General features: G+C 44.3%; 2 protein-coding genes across 12 annotated transcripts in view; one reads left to right on the forward strand and one right to left on the reverse strand.

Moving 5' to 3' along the window:
* The window catches only part of SGCG (sarcoglycan gamma), a 54,197-nt gene extending 42,864 nt beyond the window's left edge, over positions 1-11,333 (forward strand). For 9 of the 10 annotated variants that reach the window (XM_060288168.1, XM_060288170.1, XM_060288171.1 and 6 more), the window contains one exon: positions 992-1,736. In XM_060288168.1, coding sequence (XP_060144151.1) covers positions 992-1,165 — 174 coding nt within the window. In that variant the 3' untranslated portion in view covers positions 1,166-1,736. Of the gene's footprint in view, positions 1-991; positions 1,737-3,850 lie in introns of those variants that run through there. The other variant, XR_009559842.1, reaches the window with a different exon arrangement.
* SACS (sacsin molecular chaperone) overlaps positions 6,685-20,222 on the reverse strand; it is a 76,460-nt gene continuing 62,922 nt past the window's right edge. For both annotated transcript variants that reach the window (XM_030882694.2, XM_030882695.2), the window contains one exon: positions 6,685-19,548. In XM_030882694.2, coding sequence (XP_030738554.2) covers positions 7,991-19,548 — 11,558 coding nt within the window. In that variant the 3' untranslated portion in view covers positions 6,685-7,990. The remainder of the gene's footprint in view (positions 19,549-20,222) is intronic.

Raw genomic sequence — 20,222 nt, forward strand, 5'->3', positions numbered from 1 at the left:
CCTCTGACAGTGACCCAGACCCCAGGGCAAAGCCTGCCTATCACGCATGTGTACTGTCACCCACCGCTTCCATGAAGAGGTCAGCATCCCGAGAGGGGACGCAGACGCAAACGCCAGTTTATTAAGAGCTTGGAGTATACAGGATGAGAGCCACGTGAAACAAAGGAGGGGTCCGACCTTGTTGGCGACGAAGAATGTGGAACCTCCCCAAACGGGGTTTAATTCCTTCTGATAAGTGAGCGCCCTGGTCAGGCTTGTCTGCTCTGTGTGACCACACTTATTGCCTTAAGCTGTCAGATCACCAGATCTCAATAAATGGCCATTTGTTTGTATTTCAGTTCAACTAAACCTCGACAGGAACAAAAACATCCAGTGGCTTTCATCTTATTTTAGTCGTCTGTGTGTCTACTGCCTTCCTGCATTTCATAGAAGGCAGTAGAGTTTCAAATCGTATTTTAAAAGCTGGGGAAATGGTTGACAGCTATTAGGATGAGTTTAATTGCCTCTCACAGGAAAATAAAATCAGGAGAAATTCCAACAATCACAGGTTAAAATGACTAAGATGAACCTACTTCTGTGGCTTGTATCAAATACTTTATCCTGATAGGGAGGAGAAGCTGAAGGTCAAAGTGGAACACAAGGTAAATGTGAATCAGGCAAAGATTGTATTATTTGGGTCAAATAATTCTGAAAGGTCTGCATAAAAGTGTCGCATCATACGTTTTTCTAGCTCGCCTAGCACAACGAGTAAAAGAAAACAATGACTTCCTCCAGTTCCTAAGGACTATTTATCCCCTGCCTGGATGTAAACTAGAAATAGGCTTTTAAAGAATCAGATTAATTGTAATTCGATTTCAGTCAAGCCAGATGCCTACTTCATTTTCTCTGCAGAGGAAGAGCGAATTTGTTTGGAACGATTTGAGCGTTTAATTTCGTGCTTGTTGCGTCCATTCCTCCTTGACCGCTTCATCTCTCGTTCTCTCTCAAGCAGCTTGTGCTCGACGCTGAGACCATGTGTTTACCCAAGTTGGCCCAGGGGACTCAGGGTCCCGCAAGCAGCTTGCAGGGACTCTACGAAATCTGTGCGTGTCCAGATGGGAAGCTTTACCTGTCTGTGGCCGGCGTGGGTACCACATGCCACGAGAACAGTCACATCTGCCTCTAAACCAGGGGCGTCTTCCACGGAGCTACCTGCCTCGTTTCGGTGAGCTTCGGAGTGCTGACCTCAAGCCTTCACACCTGGAGCAACTCGACAAAGTAAAGCTGAGTTGGCACATGGGAAGGAAGTAGGACCTGCTTTCGAAAGGAGCTCAGAAAGAAAAATGTACCAGTGCAAGTGTCCCCGTGAAACTCCATGATCTCAAAGTGGCAGCTGGACCTTAGACACAAAAGTCAAAGGACTATCAGGAGAATGTGTTGATTCCACTAGACTGATTCATTTCCATCAGAACCATTGTGACTTTCCCTTTCTTGTACGCGTCGATCTACAGTGAAATATTGAACTGCTGTGTGGAATATCAGCTGTGGGTATCTGACTCCCCACGAGAGTAGCTGTGGTCCTGCTGAGGTGCCGCGAGAGTTCCATGAGGCTTTCCTCTGTAAAACCTGTAAGTGCTCTCTTCATTTTAATGCAACGTGTGTCAGGTTTCACAAGAAAATCTTCAAGTTTTGAAGGGACGTTAAGGCTGATTTGATTTTCAACATGTAGTCAGAGGAATAAATTATACAAAACCATGCTTTCTTTATATAGTCAATGAGCGATGAAAATCAACCTACATTTTTCACAGACTTCACAGTTTGTCTTACTTCCTTTAATCCTCATAACTCTTTGAGGTAGGTACTACTTTTCCCCCAGTTACCGGTGATAAAAAAGGTTCAGATGAGACAAGTCACAAGGTCACACAGTATCTGTTAAAATTAAACTAAACTGTGACCCTGCATTTCCACATCGGTTTTCACTTCAGACAACTTTGACCTGGGTCTCATTCCATCCGCGGCACCAGTCTACCTGATACCTGCGCAGATGGGCTGGTGCTCGCTTGACAAGTGGAGAAACTAAAGTCCAAAGGGGTTTGTCATCCACCATAATCGCACCACGGGTAGGCAGGGGCTCCCAGGTACCCAGCAGGCATGCTTACCTGACGGGACAGGTGAGGGACCAGGTGGGACCTCACGGAGTCAGCCTCTCACACTCGCCGTCGGCTGTGTGATGTGTATTTGCATCCGGTGGGCACACTGAACCCAGGAGCTGACGGGACGGGTGAGGGACCAGGTGGGCCCTCACGGAGTCAGCCTCTCACACTCGCCGTCGGTTGTGTGATGTGTGTTTGCATCCGGTGGGCACACTGAACCCAGGAGCTGACGGGACGGGTGAGAGACCAGGTGGGCCCTCACGGAGTCAGCCTCTCACACTCGCCGTCGGCTGTGTGATGTGTGTTTGCATCCGGTGGGCACACTGAACCCAGGAGCTGACGGGACGGGTGAGGGACCAGGTGGGACCTCACGGAGTCAGCCTCTGACACTCGCCGTCGGCTGTGATGTGTGTTTGCATCCGGTGGGCACACTGAACCCATGAGCTGACGGGACAGGTGAGGGACCAGGTGGGACCTCACGGAGTCAGCCTCTCACACTCGCCGTCGGCTGTGTGATGTGTATTTGCATCCGGTGGGCACACTGAACCCATGAGCTGACGGGACGGGTGAGGGACCAGGTGGGCCCTCACGGAGTCAGCCTCTTACACTCGCCGTCGGCTGTGTGGTGTGTGTTTGCATCCGGGGGGCACACTGAACCCAGGAGCTGACGGGACGGGTGAGGGACCAGGTGGGCCCTCACGGAGTCAGCCTCTCACACTCGCCGTCGGCTGTGTGATGTGTGTTTGCATCCGGTGGGCACACTGAACCCAGGAGCACGTTGGTTTTGTAGAGGCCACTCACTCACTCTGTAAAATGCCCTTTGGCACACAGAGCCATGGGTGTCGGTTTTGGTTTGTGGTTTACCAGTTGTTAGCATTAGAATCCCCACATGGCACAAGACGTGGTGGGACCAACAGCACTGCAACTTTGGGGGGTTTTATAATTTATTTATTTATTATTTATTTTTGGCTGCGTTGGGTCTTCGTTGCAGTGCGTGGGCTTTCTCTAGTTGCAGCGAGCGGGGGCTACTCTTCGTTGCGGTGTGCGGGCTTCTCATTGCGGTGGCTTCTCTTGTTGCGGAGCACGGGCTCTAGGCGTGTGGGCTTCAGTAGTTGTGGCTCACAGGCTCAGTAGTTGTGACTCACGGGCCCCAGAGCGCAGGCTCAGTAGTTGTGGCGCACGGGCTTAGTTGCTCCACGGCATGTGGGATCTTCCTGGACCAGGGCTCGAACCCATGTCCCCTGCATTGGCAGGGGGATTCTTAACCACTGCACCACCAGGGAAGCCCAGCACTGCAACTTTCTAATTAAAGGACTTATAACTATAAACACAACTTCAGTTTCACTTTCCACAGTCTCAGAACTGAGAGAAAAGTGAGTATTTCCAGTGCTGTTTTGACAAGGTGTTAACAGTGCAGCCCACTTCTGACAACTCCGAGACTTTTAAATTACTAGTGTCATAAACACTTGAGATTACAAAACAAAAGTACAGTGTTTCCTAAGCAGTTCAGGGCAAACTCAACTCTGAATATAATGCTCCTAGTTTCTGGGGGCGGGGGGAGGGCTTTAGATTATAAATTGGTATTCGCCTTTTCCATTTAGTTGAGTCCTGATTTTTAAAATTAATGTCTGCTTTCTTGCTCTAACATTCCTATTGTCATAGTAAATAATGTCACCGTTTTTGTGTCATATGTACTTTCCTGTACCATGTCTGTGCAGAAGAAAAATGTCTTCCAGCCCAGTTGATGTGGATGGAACACAGGATCACCATGGAACATTGCTAAACTAGTTTGGTTCTCATAGAACGTGTGTACATGTCAAAAAAAATGACGCCGATGATAAAGTGAGGTCGAGAAGAACAAATCAAAGAGAAAGTGTGGGGAATAGAACCTTTTAAACAAAAGGTGTAAATCAGATCTTTTTGCTCCTCTGCTATAATGGAATCATCCCTAAAGTTGTTTCTAGCTTCATTCTACAGAGTGATCAGGAATTTCTCCTTGCTTAGAATAAGAACTTTTAGATGGGCTGTATTCTAAGATGTGTTACATAAACCTGTCTTCTTAAGTACATTATACAGTGTAACTTAAATTTCCATTAAAGGTGCAAGGCCATGCTTATGAATGTACCCAATGAGGCATACACACGATAGCCCTACACCCTAAGCGCTTACCGACCGTCCAGTGCTCATAATTTTAGTGACCTCGCAAAACAGCCCTTGTTTCTTTTCCAATTTCCGAACCGACTGAGAAGCAGACACAAGTGAAAAAGATGAAGATCAAAATATCAGCTTTAATAGTAAAGTTGGATTTGCAGCAAAATGGACTTGCTAAGACCTTTCAGCAGAACAACCCCGAACCTCTCCCACCCCTGCAGGCTCCAACTCCGCAGCCCCTACACGAGTTCAGGTCCCCCTGCCCTCCCGGGCACCCCCAGGTCAGTCTCCACTCATGCGCGGACAGGGAAGCAGGGTGGGAGCTCCCGCGAGGCTGGGTCGATTTGTATTGGTTCTCGTCCCCTCCCTTCCCTGATCCAACACGCCTCTTCTCCCTTGGCTTTAGCTGGCTTCTCCGTATTGTAAATGCCACTGCAAATTGGCTGTGGTTTAATAACCGAACAAACTTTGGGTCACGTATAAACAAGCGGGTGGAACGAGCGGGTCTAAGGGCACCGAGGACAAAAGGTGGATTCTGAGCTAACAGTCAGTGCGGCTTCACCTTTTGTCCTGGGCTTTGTATCCAGAATAAATGAGGGCACTTCCCGGGCCACTTAGCAGCTACAGGAGAAACAAGCCCAAATTTTAAACACAGCTCTTATTTTTCAGTAAAATGTACCTCGCGTTGGCTTTGGTATCCAAGTCTTCCCCAGTCTCGCCCACACCTGACAGCACGGGGGGCCCGGGACCGGCTTCCAGACCGATGAAGGAGTGATGACACTTTAGGCCAAACTTGTCAAAACAAGATAAATGGAGAAGAAGCGTCAGAAGCCAGAGTTTTAGGAAATTCCACCTGCCGACTGCAGCTCCTGCCTGTGGGGTGCGCGCCCTGCAGGTCGCGGACCTGCCGGCCCCCGCGATGGCAAGTCAGCTCCTGGAAGGACAGCTCTTCCCAGGTCTGTGTCCGTGTGTCTTCTGCTGGTTCTGTCTCTGGTAGAAGCCGGAGTCATACATGACTCATTAAAATCTCATCTAACTGCTGTTTTCTACTAGCTTTTATCCTTGAGGTCTGCAAAATATTGGAAGGACAGAAGATGTCAGCTGGCGCTAATGAAAGACAACCCCACCAGTCCCCAAAGCAGACCTGTTCTCTTTATTTGACTGAACGCTATTTGAACATTTTCCCATCATTCTCAGGCTCGTCACTGGTCTCCCCCCGGAGGCTGTGGAGCATTCCGCCCTTCCGCTCACGGGGAAGCACAGAACCCGCTCCCGAGTGCAGAAGGCCTGTTCCAACCCCTTTCTCAGGAGCAGCTACGCACACACCGGCTGGCAGTTTCCACCTTCTTTTTAATAAAAAAAACAAAATAGGGGAGCCTAATACAAAAAAATAGTTCAGGTCCAAAATTCCTTACCCTGAATTTCAAAATCTAAAAAGTTCCAAAAAATGAAAACTTTCCAAATACATCTACTGCAAACTATGGGTGGCAAAACCTGACCTAAATTTAGATGAGGCTACTTCTCACGTCTGTGTAGTTTACTGTGGGTGGGTATTCATGGTCTCACTGCAGAAATACTAATGTGTTTGATTAAAGGGAGCTGCCCAACTCTGATGGAAAAGCCTCATTAAACCCAGTTTATATGCACTGGTATTAATGTTCTAAAATCCAAATTCCGAAAAACATTTGGATGCAAGGGTTTCATATAAGGGACTGTGGACCTGTATTTTTTCTTTTAAAGGAAGTCTAGAAAAAAACACAAAACTCCACCTAGATCATACCACAAAAGCCAGACAGGGTGTTCTGTGTACATTTTAATATCCAAAAGCAATGAAACATATTCCAAGTGTCGAATCTGAGTTTTAAAGTAGCAAGAACTTAAGATTAAGTCCCAGGCAGCTGGAGACCCAGCGTTCGGGTCGCCCTGGAAGAGAGAATTCCAAGCCTGGTCTGCCGGATTTAGAAGCCTTGTGCCTGAGGTGTAAAGATGAACATGTCCTACCTGTTAGCGCTCAAGTGTGAATTGGCCCCAGGCACACAGCCCTCCCCTGAGGTAAGGTCGGTATCAATCCAGCCTCTACCTAGAGAAGAACCATATTTAACGTATTTCCAAATACATATGTATACCACATATGTCAACTAATTTTATTCCCTAGAAAGGCGAAATAAAATCAACTCTTAACAAAATCAGTGAGCACCTAATAAACCTAGTATATGTCCAGTACTTTATATTCAATCATAAGAAAAGGAACCTATTAAAATTCCACTATAAAATATATAGGAAAGTTCTATCCTAATATTTCCAATAAACACACAAATACACACAGGTCAGAACTTCATATAGGAAGATATTAGGTTTGATTTTCAAGGAACTGTTTCTCAGGAAATACCAGCTACAATGATTTCATATGTACATTTGCTTTATTAAAATTGTGGCACTTAATATAATAGCAGAAATGATCACATGGCTTCACATCCAGAAGCAATACAATAGTGGAGGCGCAAACATTCCTTATTACCAATAAAAGTAAAAAAGTTTTAATATGTTCCATAAGCCCTTAATTGCATAAAATATTATATTTAGCATCATTTACAGCCAGCACACTTATAGAAACTAATTACCATCACCTTTCTTTTACATTCTGCAAAAGAAGTATGTTCGTAGGACATTCAAACATGATAAAAATTAAATGTCAGTTCTGAATCGTTCATGGGGAAAACACAAGCTGATAATTCCTATTTTATAACTTATTAGATATTGTCACATGATTTTACAATTTTTTAATGCCTTCAAAGTGAAATCCAAAAAACTCCACTAAGTGCCATGTTGAAGGACAAAAAATGTTTACTGCAGCACCTTTAGACAACGAAAGGTCACATCCTGTTCAGCCACACTATATAAATTATGACGTTCGTGGAAAATATGTACAAACAAACATAAAGCAAATGTTCTAACAGGTGACAGATGTCGCTTTGGCAGGCGGTTCTTGGAAGCAGTATTCACATCCAGAGGCCAGAACGGCCACCACTGGGGTCTCCCACGTGCTACCTTCACGAACCAGGAAGCCTGTAAACCCAGGGCGGGAGGACATCCAGAACAAGGATGTAAAGTGTACTCAGTGCGTCCCAGCAGTACCGTCTGCAGAGTCTCAATCAAGTAATATTCAGGAGTAAAGTACTGTACCATGTTACACATGTACTGAGGGTCTAATAGGTAAAATTGCAAAAAATTCATGATCGGATCCAGCTGATAAGAAAATAACACACCCAAGAGGATCCACGTAAAGAGATAATAAGCTCCGAAGACTTAATTCCCCTTATTTGTTTAAACCAATGATATGTCCAGTGTTTCATTAGCTCCTACATGGAAGACATAAAACTAACTTCACCCTAACCAGAGACAGAGAGACTCTTATCTAACAAACTGCTGAGCTTTGGTTGTATAAAGTGCAGTCCAACAAGCCGCCACCGCAGCCGGCCAGCTGCCTCCAGCAATTCCACAGTTCACCACCAGCCTCAAAATAGTTCTTAGATCCAGTTAACGTCTTCTGTTGAAATTCATGTTAATAACAACTCCAAAATTCTCCCCAAACAGTCTGCAGTGTGCTTCGCAATTCCTAAACAACTGGCAAGGAAGCTTAAGGACAGCAATTCATACTTGTGCTACAACACATTTGAGACCTAGCTCTGCTTCTTCTTTAAATGCGTTCACACTTTTTGTTGTATAAAATTTTCAAGTTTTATGATGATACAGGCAGTACATTCCATCACTCTCATGGCAACCTCAGAAGTGAACCTGTCATTCGGGATCTGTGGGAAAGGCAGCAGATCGGGGTACCTTGTTTTTAAACTGTCTACACCGTAAGCTTCCAAGGTGTGGACGTCATTCGTCAGGCCTTCCAGATGCTCACTGTATTCCTCTATTTTCTGCGCGAGTGCAGTCGGCTTCACGTCTTTGTCGGACTTGCCCCGCACAGCATAGTCGGCGGCGATCAGAGCCAGCTTGGTAGAGAGGAAACATTTGAAGCACACCCATTCGTTGGCGTTTTTGTGGAGGTCATTCCTGGCGGCTGAGAAATTGGCTCTGGCTTGTCGTAGCCACCTGCGTGCTTCGACTGGGTTACCGACTGACTTGAAGGTGGGGGGAACAAAGAACCTCGGAGAGTAAGTCTGTCCGGCTGAAGGTGGGCATTTTTCCTTATTTTGTTGTTGCCTTTCAGATTTATGGCTCGTTGCTTCTTGATTCCATGAAGTGTAAAATCTCTGAAATGAGTACTTCTCTGACTGAAATCGGGATGCTGAGGTTGAAAACGTTCGCCTCGAGGCTCTGTCTGCATTTTGATCTAGAAAAGCCTGTTTCTCTAATCTGTTAATTTCATTCTGCAGATGTTTAAAAACTTCATTAGCAATGTCATGATTCTCTGGGTTTTTGTCAGGGTGCCATTTCAAATACAACCGCCTAATAATCTTTTTTCTTTCAGATTCTGGAAGCTTCCAAGCTTGCTCCACCACTGATGTCACTTCTTTTAAAATTTCTGGTAAAGAATTCACCATAAGCTTCTTGGGGGAATGATGCTTCGAAGATGAGGTCTTGTGGCTCTCCCTACCAAAGAAAAGAGGAGGGATACTTCGTAGACCAGGGGCCAGGAACTCTGTAGGGCTGGTGGGTGTGGAAGGGGCACTGTCTCTGCTCTGAGAGCTTTCCTCTGGCCTTGAAAACTTATACAGATCAAGAGAGCTAACTATTTTATATTCACTATAACCAATATCAATCTGATATATCTTTCCTAGAAAACTAGAGTTGTCAGCATCTTCTCTTTCAACTTCCTGTACGATAATGGCGTATGTATATGTCGGCTGGTACGACCCATAGATCTCCCCACCTTCAGCATCAACGAGGTACCCGACGTATTCCCCGGGATAAAAGACATTCATTGGGTCCATGAGCAGAGTGTAATGAATCTCAGCAGGTATCGGAGTGCCGGGCATTGGAAGTTCAAGTTTCGATGGTTCTGAAGAGTCATATTTCACTCCTAAACTGTCGAGTTTCTCACTGATCCTGTAAATATCATTGCATCCTAGCATAGCAATTAGATATGAAGTGTCGGAAATCAAATTGTCGGTCGCTGATTTAAGCGTCATTGCCAGGGCTAACAGGAAGTTAATGTCTTTACTGTCTGAATGCTGTATGTAGAGCAGGATGACTGCATTCCCAAACCTCTTCAGGAAAGCAAAAGTTTCACTTCTGCTCTGAGGAATAGGATTGAAACCTTTAACTCTTAATGTTGTCTGAAGCTTCTCGAAACAGGACACTTTCAAGCCTTCTCTTAGAGCTTTGCAGAGTCGCACGGCTTTCTCCTCGTTGGCCAGAAAAGCGTTATCGTTTTCATGCTTCATGATTCTGATCAGGCCTGTGATGAACTGTTCAGAGGACAGGAGTAACTGCAGCCTGCCCTGAAGAGAGCACAGCGCTCCAAACTGGCAGACCCTGGGAGTCTCCTCATCCAACTGCTCCTCGAGGATGCTGCTCAGCAGACGTGGTCTGAGTTTCTGAGGAAAGAGCATAGTCAGCTTCGTGTGGAACCCGTGGTCTTTCCCCAGGTAGCACTGGCTGAGATCCACCAGCATCTGCACACCGATATTGCCCTGGATCCTGCTCTTGTAATGCGGGGCGTCATCAAACACCAGGATGTTGGACTTCACCAGCCTCCCATCCTGGCTTGGCAGGTAGAGTGCAAGGTCCCGGATGTTCTCGAGATCGCCCCGCACCTTCACCGAGTCATTCTGTAGACTCTTGAACAAGCCAGAAACGACTCTCTTAACGGTGCGCATTTCATTAGGATCTAACTGTTTTCCTTCAGAATTTTTGAATATGCGGCTCAGCACTTCAACATACTGCTTGGTTGAAATGATATCTTCAGTGCCTAAGTGTTTGAACAGCTGGTGAAAGGTGCCCAGTTCTAAAGGCAGCTTGTACAGATACGGTTTAAAATCAGACTCGTACTCAAGATTGATCACCACCTCCTCCGGCTTCAGAAGCTTCCAGCCATCTTCCACCATCACAAAAGCAACGCCCCGCAGCTGAAAACGGAACTCCCTTTTCTCTGCGCTGAGAAACTCGTATATGCTCCTTAAGACCTTTGCTCTAGTCTTGACCATGTCTTCATCCAGAGTTGTGATGTTGCATATGTTCCTGCAGTTATTGATGACCTTATCCAGAGGGGGGTCCAGGTTCACATTCAGCATACTTAAAACCTGCTCCAGCTGTTCTTGTGGACCAAGGTCACTCCCTTCTTGTTCTTTGATGCTCAAGGGGGTGGCTTTCTCTGGAAGAATAGGGCATGACGTCCATAACAGCTGGAGCACGTCGCACTGCTTGAATTTTGGATTCACCTGTGCTCCGTTGAACTTTATAAGAGGAAGCGTTCCGTTTACCTCTTGATACTGAGGATGAAATCGAATGAATTCGGCAGGGGCCCGCTCGGGACATAAGAATGGTATTAAAGACAGTTCTTTCAAAAAATTTCCAGATAACAAATCCATTCGTTCTTGGAATATATGGTGGAGAAGGATATCGACTGTATTTTGCAGTGTTTCTTTAGACCAGTTTTCTGTATTAGCCCTCACACTGATCTCCTTAGCAAACTGTAACAACTGCTGCTGAGAAAGGATGTGTTTTAGTCCGATATTTCTTAAGAATTCTACCCAGGATGTCATAAATGCAACTTGATTTTTGGGTTTTATAAGTTGTTCCAATTTTTTAAAGAAGTCCTTAGGAATAAACAATTTTTCAGGAAGCATAACTTCAAAAACTCTCACAGTTCTATCATAGAAATGTTTGGCTTGCTTTAGTCGACTGTTAGTGTCATGGATTATCAATAAACTTTCCAGTTTTTCGAAAAGTTGTTCCTTGATCTCTGACAATTCTTCAATACTTGAGAGTCTATTCTTAAGATAGATCAAATGCTCTAATTTTGCATCATAAGAGAGATTTTCGATTTTTGGTAAGAGGTGTTTCAAATAGACCTCAAGATCATCTACAGGCACACAACCTAGCACCTCATATAGTTCTTTTAAGTGTATTTTTTCTTCAAGAAATGCAGAGGACGATGATTGTGTCCATTTTTCCACTTCAGCGGAAGGAATACTTTTTGTAAGCACATAGCATGTTCCAAATTTCGCAATGCTCATATAGCGACCGCTGATGGATTTGTAGCATGGGAGTGACTTTAAAATTTTTACGTCATCTTGGGACATCAAGTGATTCAAATTGCAGTTGAAATACATCAAAAGTGCTTCAAAGTCACTTTCCACTAATTTTTCAGTTCTAAAAGTTGAGGTTTGGACCATATAATGCACAGCCTTCAAAATGCTTGTGGGGCTCTCTATGTTTGCTGTGTAACATGACAGCAGAGGAACAAATGCACTGTCTTTGGAGCAGATTTTGTTCAAAGCAAGCTGAATACAGCCAGCTTTCATGAGAGCATGAAAAACCTTATCACTCTGGCCATTTGGAAAGACTGCAATGTGCATGAGACTTAGAGGAAGCAGAACATCACCTTCGGGAACTACAAGCTGATTGGCTGACACAGTAAACTTTGTTCCAGGGAGCAATGCCCAGTCTTTTAGGGTGTCAACAACAGTGTCAAAGGTTGCTTTTGTCTCTTCTTGATCCTCTTTCACATTTACGGATTCGCTGATAAAATGCCATGCACTCTTAAGCCAAGACTCACTTGTAAAACTGTCTTTCCACTTTGTGCAACTTTTGGTCTTATATTCACGGGGCAACACAGAGGATAACAAGTCAGCAAAGCTGGAAATGTCAAACACTTTTGCAACTTTACAGTTCAGTAAAATATTACTGTACTTCAGGTACAATGTATTCATGAACAAGTCTTTGCGGGATGGAATCAGTTCATGGTATGTTGTTAGAAACTTGGGTCGTTTTGCATCAAAAGTTTGCAAAACACTGTCTAATGTAATGAGAAGGGGCAGTCCCTCCACTTCAATCCCGTTTTCTTCTGCATCCTTAAAACAGTAATCAACTAAGAGTTTTAAACTGTGAAAAAGTTTCAGGTTAGTCTGCTGGAGACGACAAGGCAGCTTCCCAATATGGCAATTAGTATCGGGAGAGGAAAACGTCATTAAAAAAGATCGCACGTCAGCAGGGGTGACATAACTAACAGGAATATCGGCGTCTATCAGACAGTGGTACAGATTAGCAGTTTCATCACAGTTATAAACCAAGTTGAAGCCAATTTCCAAAAGCAGGTGTTTCAGCCTATAGACATTTTCTGCCACTGTTTTGCGTGTGGTGATGTTATAGTCTGCATTTTTAAGGTGGTGTAATTCATCCTGCAGCAAATTGTCAAAAAATGGTCTGGTTTTATTTGAAGTCGACATATTAATCCAGGTGATTATAACTGCAGAGTGCAGGTCGGAGCCATCAATGTTCGGAGCCCGCACAACGGGTAAAAGGCGCTTCATGTCCTCGTGGATGCAGCTGTAAAGTGCTTTCACCAGACAGTATAAATCTGGCTGTAGATCAAGCCTGTTGACTGGGAAGAATGACAAAAACTTCTTTAAGGTGTCCTTTACAACATGAATAGGCGTGTTCTGTAAGACCGATAACGTCGGGTCAGAACCAGGGAAATAGCGCTTTTTTAACTGGATTAATAACTCGACGTACGCGGGAGCGATCAGGGCCGTCATTAAGCTGTTGTTCCAGTCACTCCGAACACCCACCCCATTGTCATCCCGCCACAGGTTCCTCCTGGCTGAATCGAGAGCAAAGTGGCCATTCACATGAAACGGTAACCCCGTCTCTAAAGAGAGGGGCAGAAAGCAGAAGGCCCTGTGGGGCTTTTTGTAGTTGTGGGTGATGCAGGCAGCTACTCCACCACGTGGGAAGAGAGTGATATCTTGGTTCTTGTGAGCTGATATAACACTCTTAGATACTTTCTCCATACTTGAAAAACCTGATCTATTACAAATTAGCCAGGTGGTAAGGTTTCCCTCAGAGTCCTCCGTATCCATAGTGTAGGTGATCTGCTGAACTGGTATGTCCTTGAGCGGCCTCTTTTTAGTGACACTGTCAATCACAAATGCATGAAACTGCTTCCTTTTCAGCCTGTCTCCATCGGTGATGTTGCCCTTCACAGAATACAGCACGTTTAGGGCTCCCGTAGCTTTATCTATTTCACAAATAGAAATTTTTTCCATGTGATTAAGAAACATTAAAAGTTCAGCCCCATCTGACCGCAGTTTGTCCAAAAGATTCTGGACCATTCTGTCTGATGATGGAACTGAAGAAATTTCTGAAACTTTTGCCATTTCTGCATTACGAAGAGGAAATCGAAACATTGTGCAATTATCCAGTTTAAAGTGGGTTCCCAGATAAAGATCCAGAACATCTGAGAACTGTGTCCTAAAATCTGCATCCAAATCTCTAAACATGCGTCCAGGACTAACAGATGTGGCTCCTGGTGCGTATCTGGCATGAGGATCAAAAATACACAGGATGTCATTGCCGGAAATAAAAGAAGGGCAGTCTGTAATGTGATACACAGAATTGAATCCTATTCCGTATTGTCCAGTTTTACACGGATTTCCTTCCTTGGTGCCTTTCCCGAGGTTCTGAATCCCTCTGACATCGTCTTCTGTGAAAGGCTGGTTGTTGTACACACACAGTGCTGGCCCCTGCAAGGGGGCCCACTTGTCGTCAAATATCCTATCAACTGGATGCTGTCGAGGGTCAAACACAAAACAGATTTCTGTAGCCTTTGCATCATCAGCATTCTGAAGAAGTTCTTTCAGCATTTCCTTTTCTGAAGGATAGGCATTAAGGATACTCTTAATTCTGCTGGTCAGTTTTTCCTTCTGTCCAAATTCAGTGCCCAGTGTTGTAAAGCAGATGTTGGACGCATACCTTTCTAAGGCTTTATGCCGCTTTGGTACTGCTCCTAGTTTCACAGCCACTTCCCTCGGTATATCTGCATGACAGTATTTTACAGTGCTATCCTTTACTTTTATCCAGGGACAATCATTGTAGCATAAAGATTTTGCAGGGAGAAGCTTAAGATTAGTATCTGGCAATAATATATGGCCATAATTTTTCTCACAAAATTCTTGTTTCTTTTCTCTAATGAGACTCCATATTCCTTCACTGATTATTCGCCGGCAAAGCTGAAAATTCTCTTCTGTTATTTGTTTTGTTTCTTTTTCTTGAGCAATAGATTCCAAAACAAGGGCAAAATCTTCAACAGTAAAAGACTGCCTCACACCCACACTTTCAAAAAGTTCACGGAAACTATTTTTATATTTATTAGGCAACTGATAAAGGTATGGGGCTGCTTCAAAATTCAAATGAAAAGCAATTTTTTCTGAGTCAACATATGCACTCTCAACTAGAATGAAGCTAAACGTTTTTAACTTTTCAATAATTGATATCTTAGTGATGTCACTTTGCATCATTGCTTCATGAAGGTATTTGTAGCAAGCATTGGTGATGTTCTCCTGGTACAATGTGATTCCATCATCAACTGATTTTGCAACTTCTCTCAATTGGCTTATGACCAGGTCAACTGTGGGCTTCCGCAGTAACCCCAAAAACTCTTTAACAGCCAGTGGCACTGAACCGCAGCCTCTGAAGGAATGTGAACTTTCGTTTAGAACTGGCTGCAAAAGACAAACTATATCCTGATGCTCAGCTGTATAAAGGTCGGTTGCTGCAAACATGGTTTCAGGCTTAAAACTGTTACCTTTCCAGTCCAAAGAAAAACCTGCTGGTTTTGTGAGAAACGGGAGGAAGGGGATTGTTTGATATTTTGCAGCAAAGTCCTTTGCTCTAGGATCCCTTATTTTTAGTTTTTCATCAATAAGACTTAACAGGATGCTACTTCTTAGGCAAGCAGCACCGTGATCACTTTTATTAATTTCAGCTACTGACTCGGCACGTTCTAGCATGTCATCCCATAAAATATCATCTTTTGCCATACCTAACTGGACGAGTTTAATCAGAATAATAGGATTTAGGTAGTCCTGAGTAGAGCCGTAAGGAAATCGTCCGTCTTTAGTATCAAATAACTTTGCAACCCGTCCTTCAGGGTGGATTAATCTTGATGGTAAAACCAGAGGATGCCCCTCCAGCGAGCAAGGGATACATGGAGTAACACGAAGAATTCCTGAGAACTCATCAACTTTCTCATTCAGAACAAAATTCATTAAAGGATCTCTGAGTTCTGCTTCAATTTCTTGAATATTTGGAAAAAACACTTCTGAAAAAAACTGTTTCTCTGAAAATGTATTTTCAAGCAGTATCTGTTTGCAGCCAGCTTCTTCAAATCCTAATTTTACTGAAGAAGGAAGTTCAACAGCACAGAGGTTTTTCGACCCAGTCTTCTTGAGGTATTTCAAAAATATCTTGAAGGCTGCTGGACCAACATCTCTTCTCTTAAGTATACAGTCATCTAGAAATCTCACATTCTTCATGGAAACCCATGTGGATCCATCAGAGAAGACTCTTGTCAATTCCTTCCCTTTCCCGTGAGCTATATCTTCATAAAACCCTTGACAAATTACAGAGAAGTCATCATGAACCAGATCAGGGTCAGGCCACACTGCATGGTAAGTATAGTCCATCAGCTCCCCACTCATGGCCAGGTCACGCAGGATGCTGAGTGCCTCTAGGTAAGCTTTCACAACCACGTGTCTCATGAAGGTGGTGTTCCAGTGTCCTTTTGTATCTGTCTTCCAGATCTCTTTCCTGTTTGAAGTAACAGCAAAGCACCCGTTGATGTGAACTGGCAATCCTGTTTTGATTCGTAGGGGCAAATAGCAGAACACCTCCCCAGCCTGTGGTCTCACAACCCACTTCCCGTCCTGGATCTCAGCCAGAAAAACTCCCACAGCCCCACAAGGAACCACTCCCAGCCTTCTCCCGCTCTCACTCAGGGAAAACTTGAGAGCCTCTCCTGTATCCATGCAGGTACATATAAGCCACACAGTACACTCCATTGTTTTTTGTGGTAACTCATCCGATGGCTTTTTGGATTGGCCGGACTTAGCCATTTCAAAGAGAGCAGCTGGGTCATCATCTGGACCTCTAAAAAGTGGCGACTGTAAATCAGCAATCCTTCTGAACACGTGGTGAAATTCCTCCACTGTGATCTGAAGGATGCAAGCGGACTTGGGTGCATCAGCGGGGAGCTTCTTGTTACTGCTGTCGCAAGTCTTCATGAGCTTAGCAGCTTCTTTTAAAACACTGATGACAGGTGCAATCAATGCTTTGGAAGAGCACAATTTTTTTTTAATTATGATTGTATCTTGAGCTAAGCTGGGATTGGTTTCCTCAATTTTCAAGTACTTCAGATACATTGAGGTTACACTCTGAGTGAAAATGATAAGCCTGTGTCCACAGAGACTGAATTCATCCACAAGAGAGTAAATATCTGCTGTGTTGTAGCAGGTACTGCTAACTTCACTCACTTTGGCTTCCTGCTGAGTTCTAAAGGACAGTCGGAACAGAGTCCCACTATAGCTGTAAGGTGCTTCCACGGTCAGAGGTAACTGACAGCCAAATACGTCTATGAATGGTTTGAACTGATTAGGAAATTTCCTAAGTCTTTTCTGCTGTTTACTCCAATTAATTTTGATCCCGGGATTAGATCTGTCTTTAATGTGTTTACTGATGTGGTTTATGTTGGGATCAAACATTATCATGAATTCTCGACTCATGATGATGGGAATGTCGGTGATGTGGTACACGGAATTAAACCCAAGACCAAATTTCCCAACTTTGTCAACTTCTGCCCTCTTTAAAGATTCCCCTAGCCTTGTTATGTTCACAAAGTCCGAATCTGAGAATTGAGAGTTGTTGAACGACCACAGAGCCGGCCCATGACACGCTGCCATCCCCGGGTCCAGGAGATTCTCTCGAATGTCCATGTTTCTTCTCATGTCAATCATGAAGCTGCATTCTGTTGCATTTGCGTCGTCAGCATTTTGAAGAAGTTCTTTAAAGATATCTGACACTGAAGGGTATTCTTCCAGAATATTTTTAATTCTTACAGTCAGTGGTTCTCTTTGTCCTGACTGCTCAAAGCCCATGTTTTCGGGGTTGATCAGTCTTGTACTGAGGCATGGGACTTTCAGCCACTCTGCAGTTTTCATGGGTATGTCCTCATGCACCAAAATGATTGGTTCCACGGAATCTTCCAGTAAGTCATTCAGGTCATCAACTTTGATGTCACAGTAACAGCATTCATGAATTGGCTTCATGATAAGCTTGGAAGGATCTCTGCTATGATGTATAGGAACTGGTGTGTTGAGGCTTGCTGGAATCTGATTGCTATAAAGCCATCGGATGATATTCAACATCAGATGAAGATTCTGTTTGCTTTCTTGGTCACTGAGGTCTTGGCCGCTTTTGAGGTACACCTTCTGAATGACCATGGAAATGTGATCTGGTGTCAGCTCCTCTACTGAACCGCAGGCCTTGAACAGCTGATGGAACTTTGCCATGGTCTTAGGCACACTGTGCAAATAAGGCTGAAGGTCAAGATCATAAAACGGTTTTATCACAGCTTGGGCGAGAGGACAGAACTTTTTGCCAGTCCAAACCCATGGAAATTTTAAGGCTCTAAAAGCATCCTTCCCTTCATTTAAATGATCATGCATGAATCCATAAATTTCGAGCAAAATGTGCTGGAACTGATAGTAGTCTTCATCACTAAAGGTGTTCGAAGTATACCAATCGACAACAATTTTAAAGTGCTTTAAGACAGCATTGATATCAGGTTTTGTGAAGATACCTAAAGCTTCTTCCAAGTTCACGTGGACACTCTCAACAAGAGGAAGTGATGAGCCGACCAGAATGGCATGGGCCGCGTCGCACATGTCCGCGGGGGCACAGAGATCCCAGAGATCCCCTTTCCAGACTAAGGATCCTGGGTAGTTTGGAGGCCTTTGCTTGCAAGCTGGAGCCCATTTTATTTTCTTCAGGGCCATCTTCCCTTCAGGTGACTGCAGCAGGGCGTGGTTCTTATTTAAGACCAGTAAGAGCGTTCTGGCTTTCTTCAGGAGCATTTCCTGATTTGGACAAGAGCTGGCCTGTAGAGCTTCAATTTTTTTAGCCACTTGCACAACATCTTTCTCTTTGAGACTGGCTTCGTTTTTTAAACCAATCTGTCTTAAAGAGTGAAGAATATCTGGTGAGGTAAAAGCTGAGGGTGGGAAACAAGTTTCCTCTTCATCATAGAAGAGGTCCTTTAACACTTCCACATCAGGGTCAAAGAGCTCACTGGCCGACACCAGCCGCTCCTGTGAGATCTGAATGAATTTTAATGGCATTAGCCAATCAAGCACATTTGGATTCTCATTTTTAAGAGAGGATAGATTCTCGAGGACCCACAGCATAAGGTGTGTCATCTCCTCGTGTGAATAAAATGCATTTTCGATGTCTTTTAAGATAAGCTTTAGGCAGCTGGTGGTCTTTACCTTCTCCACCTTGAGCAGGTTTGCCAGGCGGATGGTGGCCTCGTCACTGCTGTCCACGACTGAGATGGAGAGCCGCAGGCCAGCCGGGAGCCTGGATGTGTGGTGCAGGACCCTGCAGCCCTTCAGCTTGGTGTAGGAGGAGATCCCCTGACTGGATGAATAGTTAATGCGCTTGAATATTGTCAGTTCCTGAATTACTCTTTTCTCCTTTTCACTGCTATCAGTTAAGTTAGCTAAGAACTTCCTTAGGGCATCTTTGTGCGTTGGAAGGAGCGACGCAACCTGGTTGCACAGCTTCTGCAGAGGCATCTTCTCCATCATCTGCAGAACAGCACTTGGGGATGGCGAATGAATGTATTTTTTAATAAGTGGATGTTGTATGGAGGCATCTAATTGCTTAAGGACAATCCCTCCAAGTTTTTGTACAACGTCAGCTAAAAATTCTGGGAGCTGTGCTTCAGATTCATCATCTAAAATGACTAATGAGGGGATCCTGAGTCTGATGAGTTCCACACACGTCTGACCTTCTTCTAGTGCGGTTCTAGGGATTAGTGGCATCTCATCAAATAAAGTCAAATCCTCTGAAAAATGTATATAGAGATTCTTCCACACCATTTTAAGCCACGAAATAGATGGGTGCTTTTTGTCTTCATCACATGGATACCACTGAACAATCAACTCCCTGCCAGGCCAGAATGTGTTCACTACTTCTTTGATAAGACGTGCAAAACGTTCTGGGTTTAGAAGCTGTAGCTGGGTACACGGTCTTCCTGTGAATCACATAAAGAAATGTTATGAATACATACAATTCTACTGTAACGTATTTAACTTTCTATTCTCACAGATTAGACAGATTAAATAGTACTAGAAAGTCATTTTGAGAGTTTTAAGTACACTGTGAAAACGCAAAAATAGGGCATAACTGGGCTGATCACACATAAATCCGTATTTATAATAGCTTGTGGGAGTGATAGTTCTCTCTGGAGAAAGTGCTCATTTTAAATAAATATCTAAAATGCATTTAGATGTGTTTTAAAAATTATCCTATAATGCCCTGCAAATAGAATCAACATGGAAAATAATTTTTAGTGGTGATTTGTTCACAAATAAAAGCACCAAAGAAAAGTTTAAATAAATACCCTTTTATTTAAGGGTAAGTAATTTATAAGGAGGCCCGGTTTCCAGGAGCCGGGTGGCCACAGGATAAAGCAAGGCCCAAGTGAGCGCACGGGGGCTAGCACCCTGTCCCAGCTGACCAAGGCTGCCAGGAGCTGAGGCCGCCAGGACACTGGAGTTTCCTCTCCACCAGTTTCCTCTCCACCACAGCCTCTCTGGGACTGGAAGTCTCTCATCTGGAGAAAGGATGAGGCTGAGGTTCTAGCTCTAAGACTGCTCTGTGCATGTGTCCGGGTACGGAGCACAGTCACCGAGGCAGCGCTTACTT

This window comes from Globicephala melas, chromosome 18, assembly GCF_963455315.2.
Source record: "Globicephala melas chromosome 18, mGloMel1.2, whole genome shotgun sequence".
NCBI classification, from domain to species: domain Eukaryota; kingdom Metazoa; phylum Chordata; class Mammalia; order Artiodactyla; family Delphinidae; genus Globicephala; species Globicephala melas.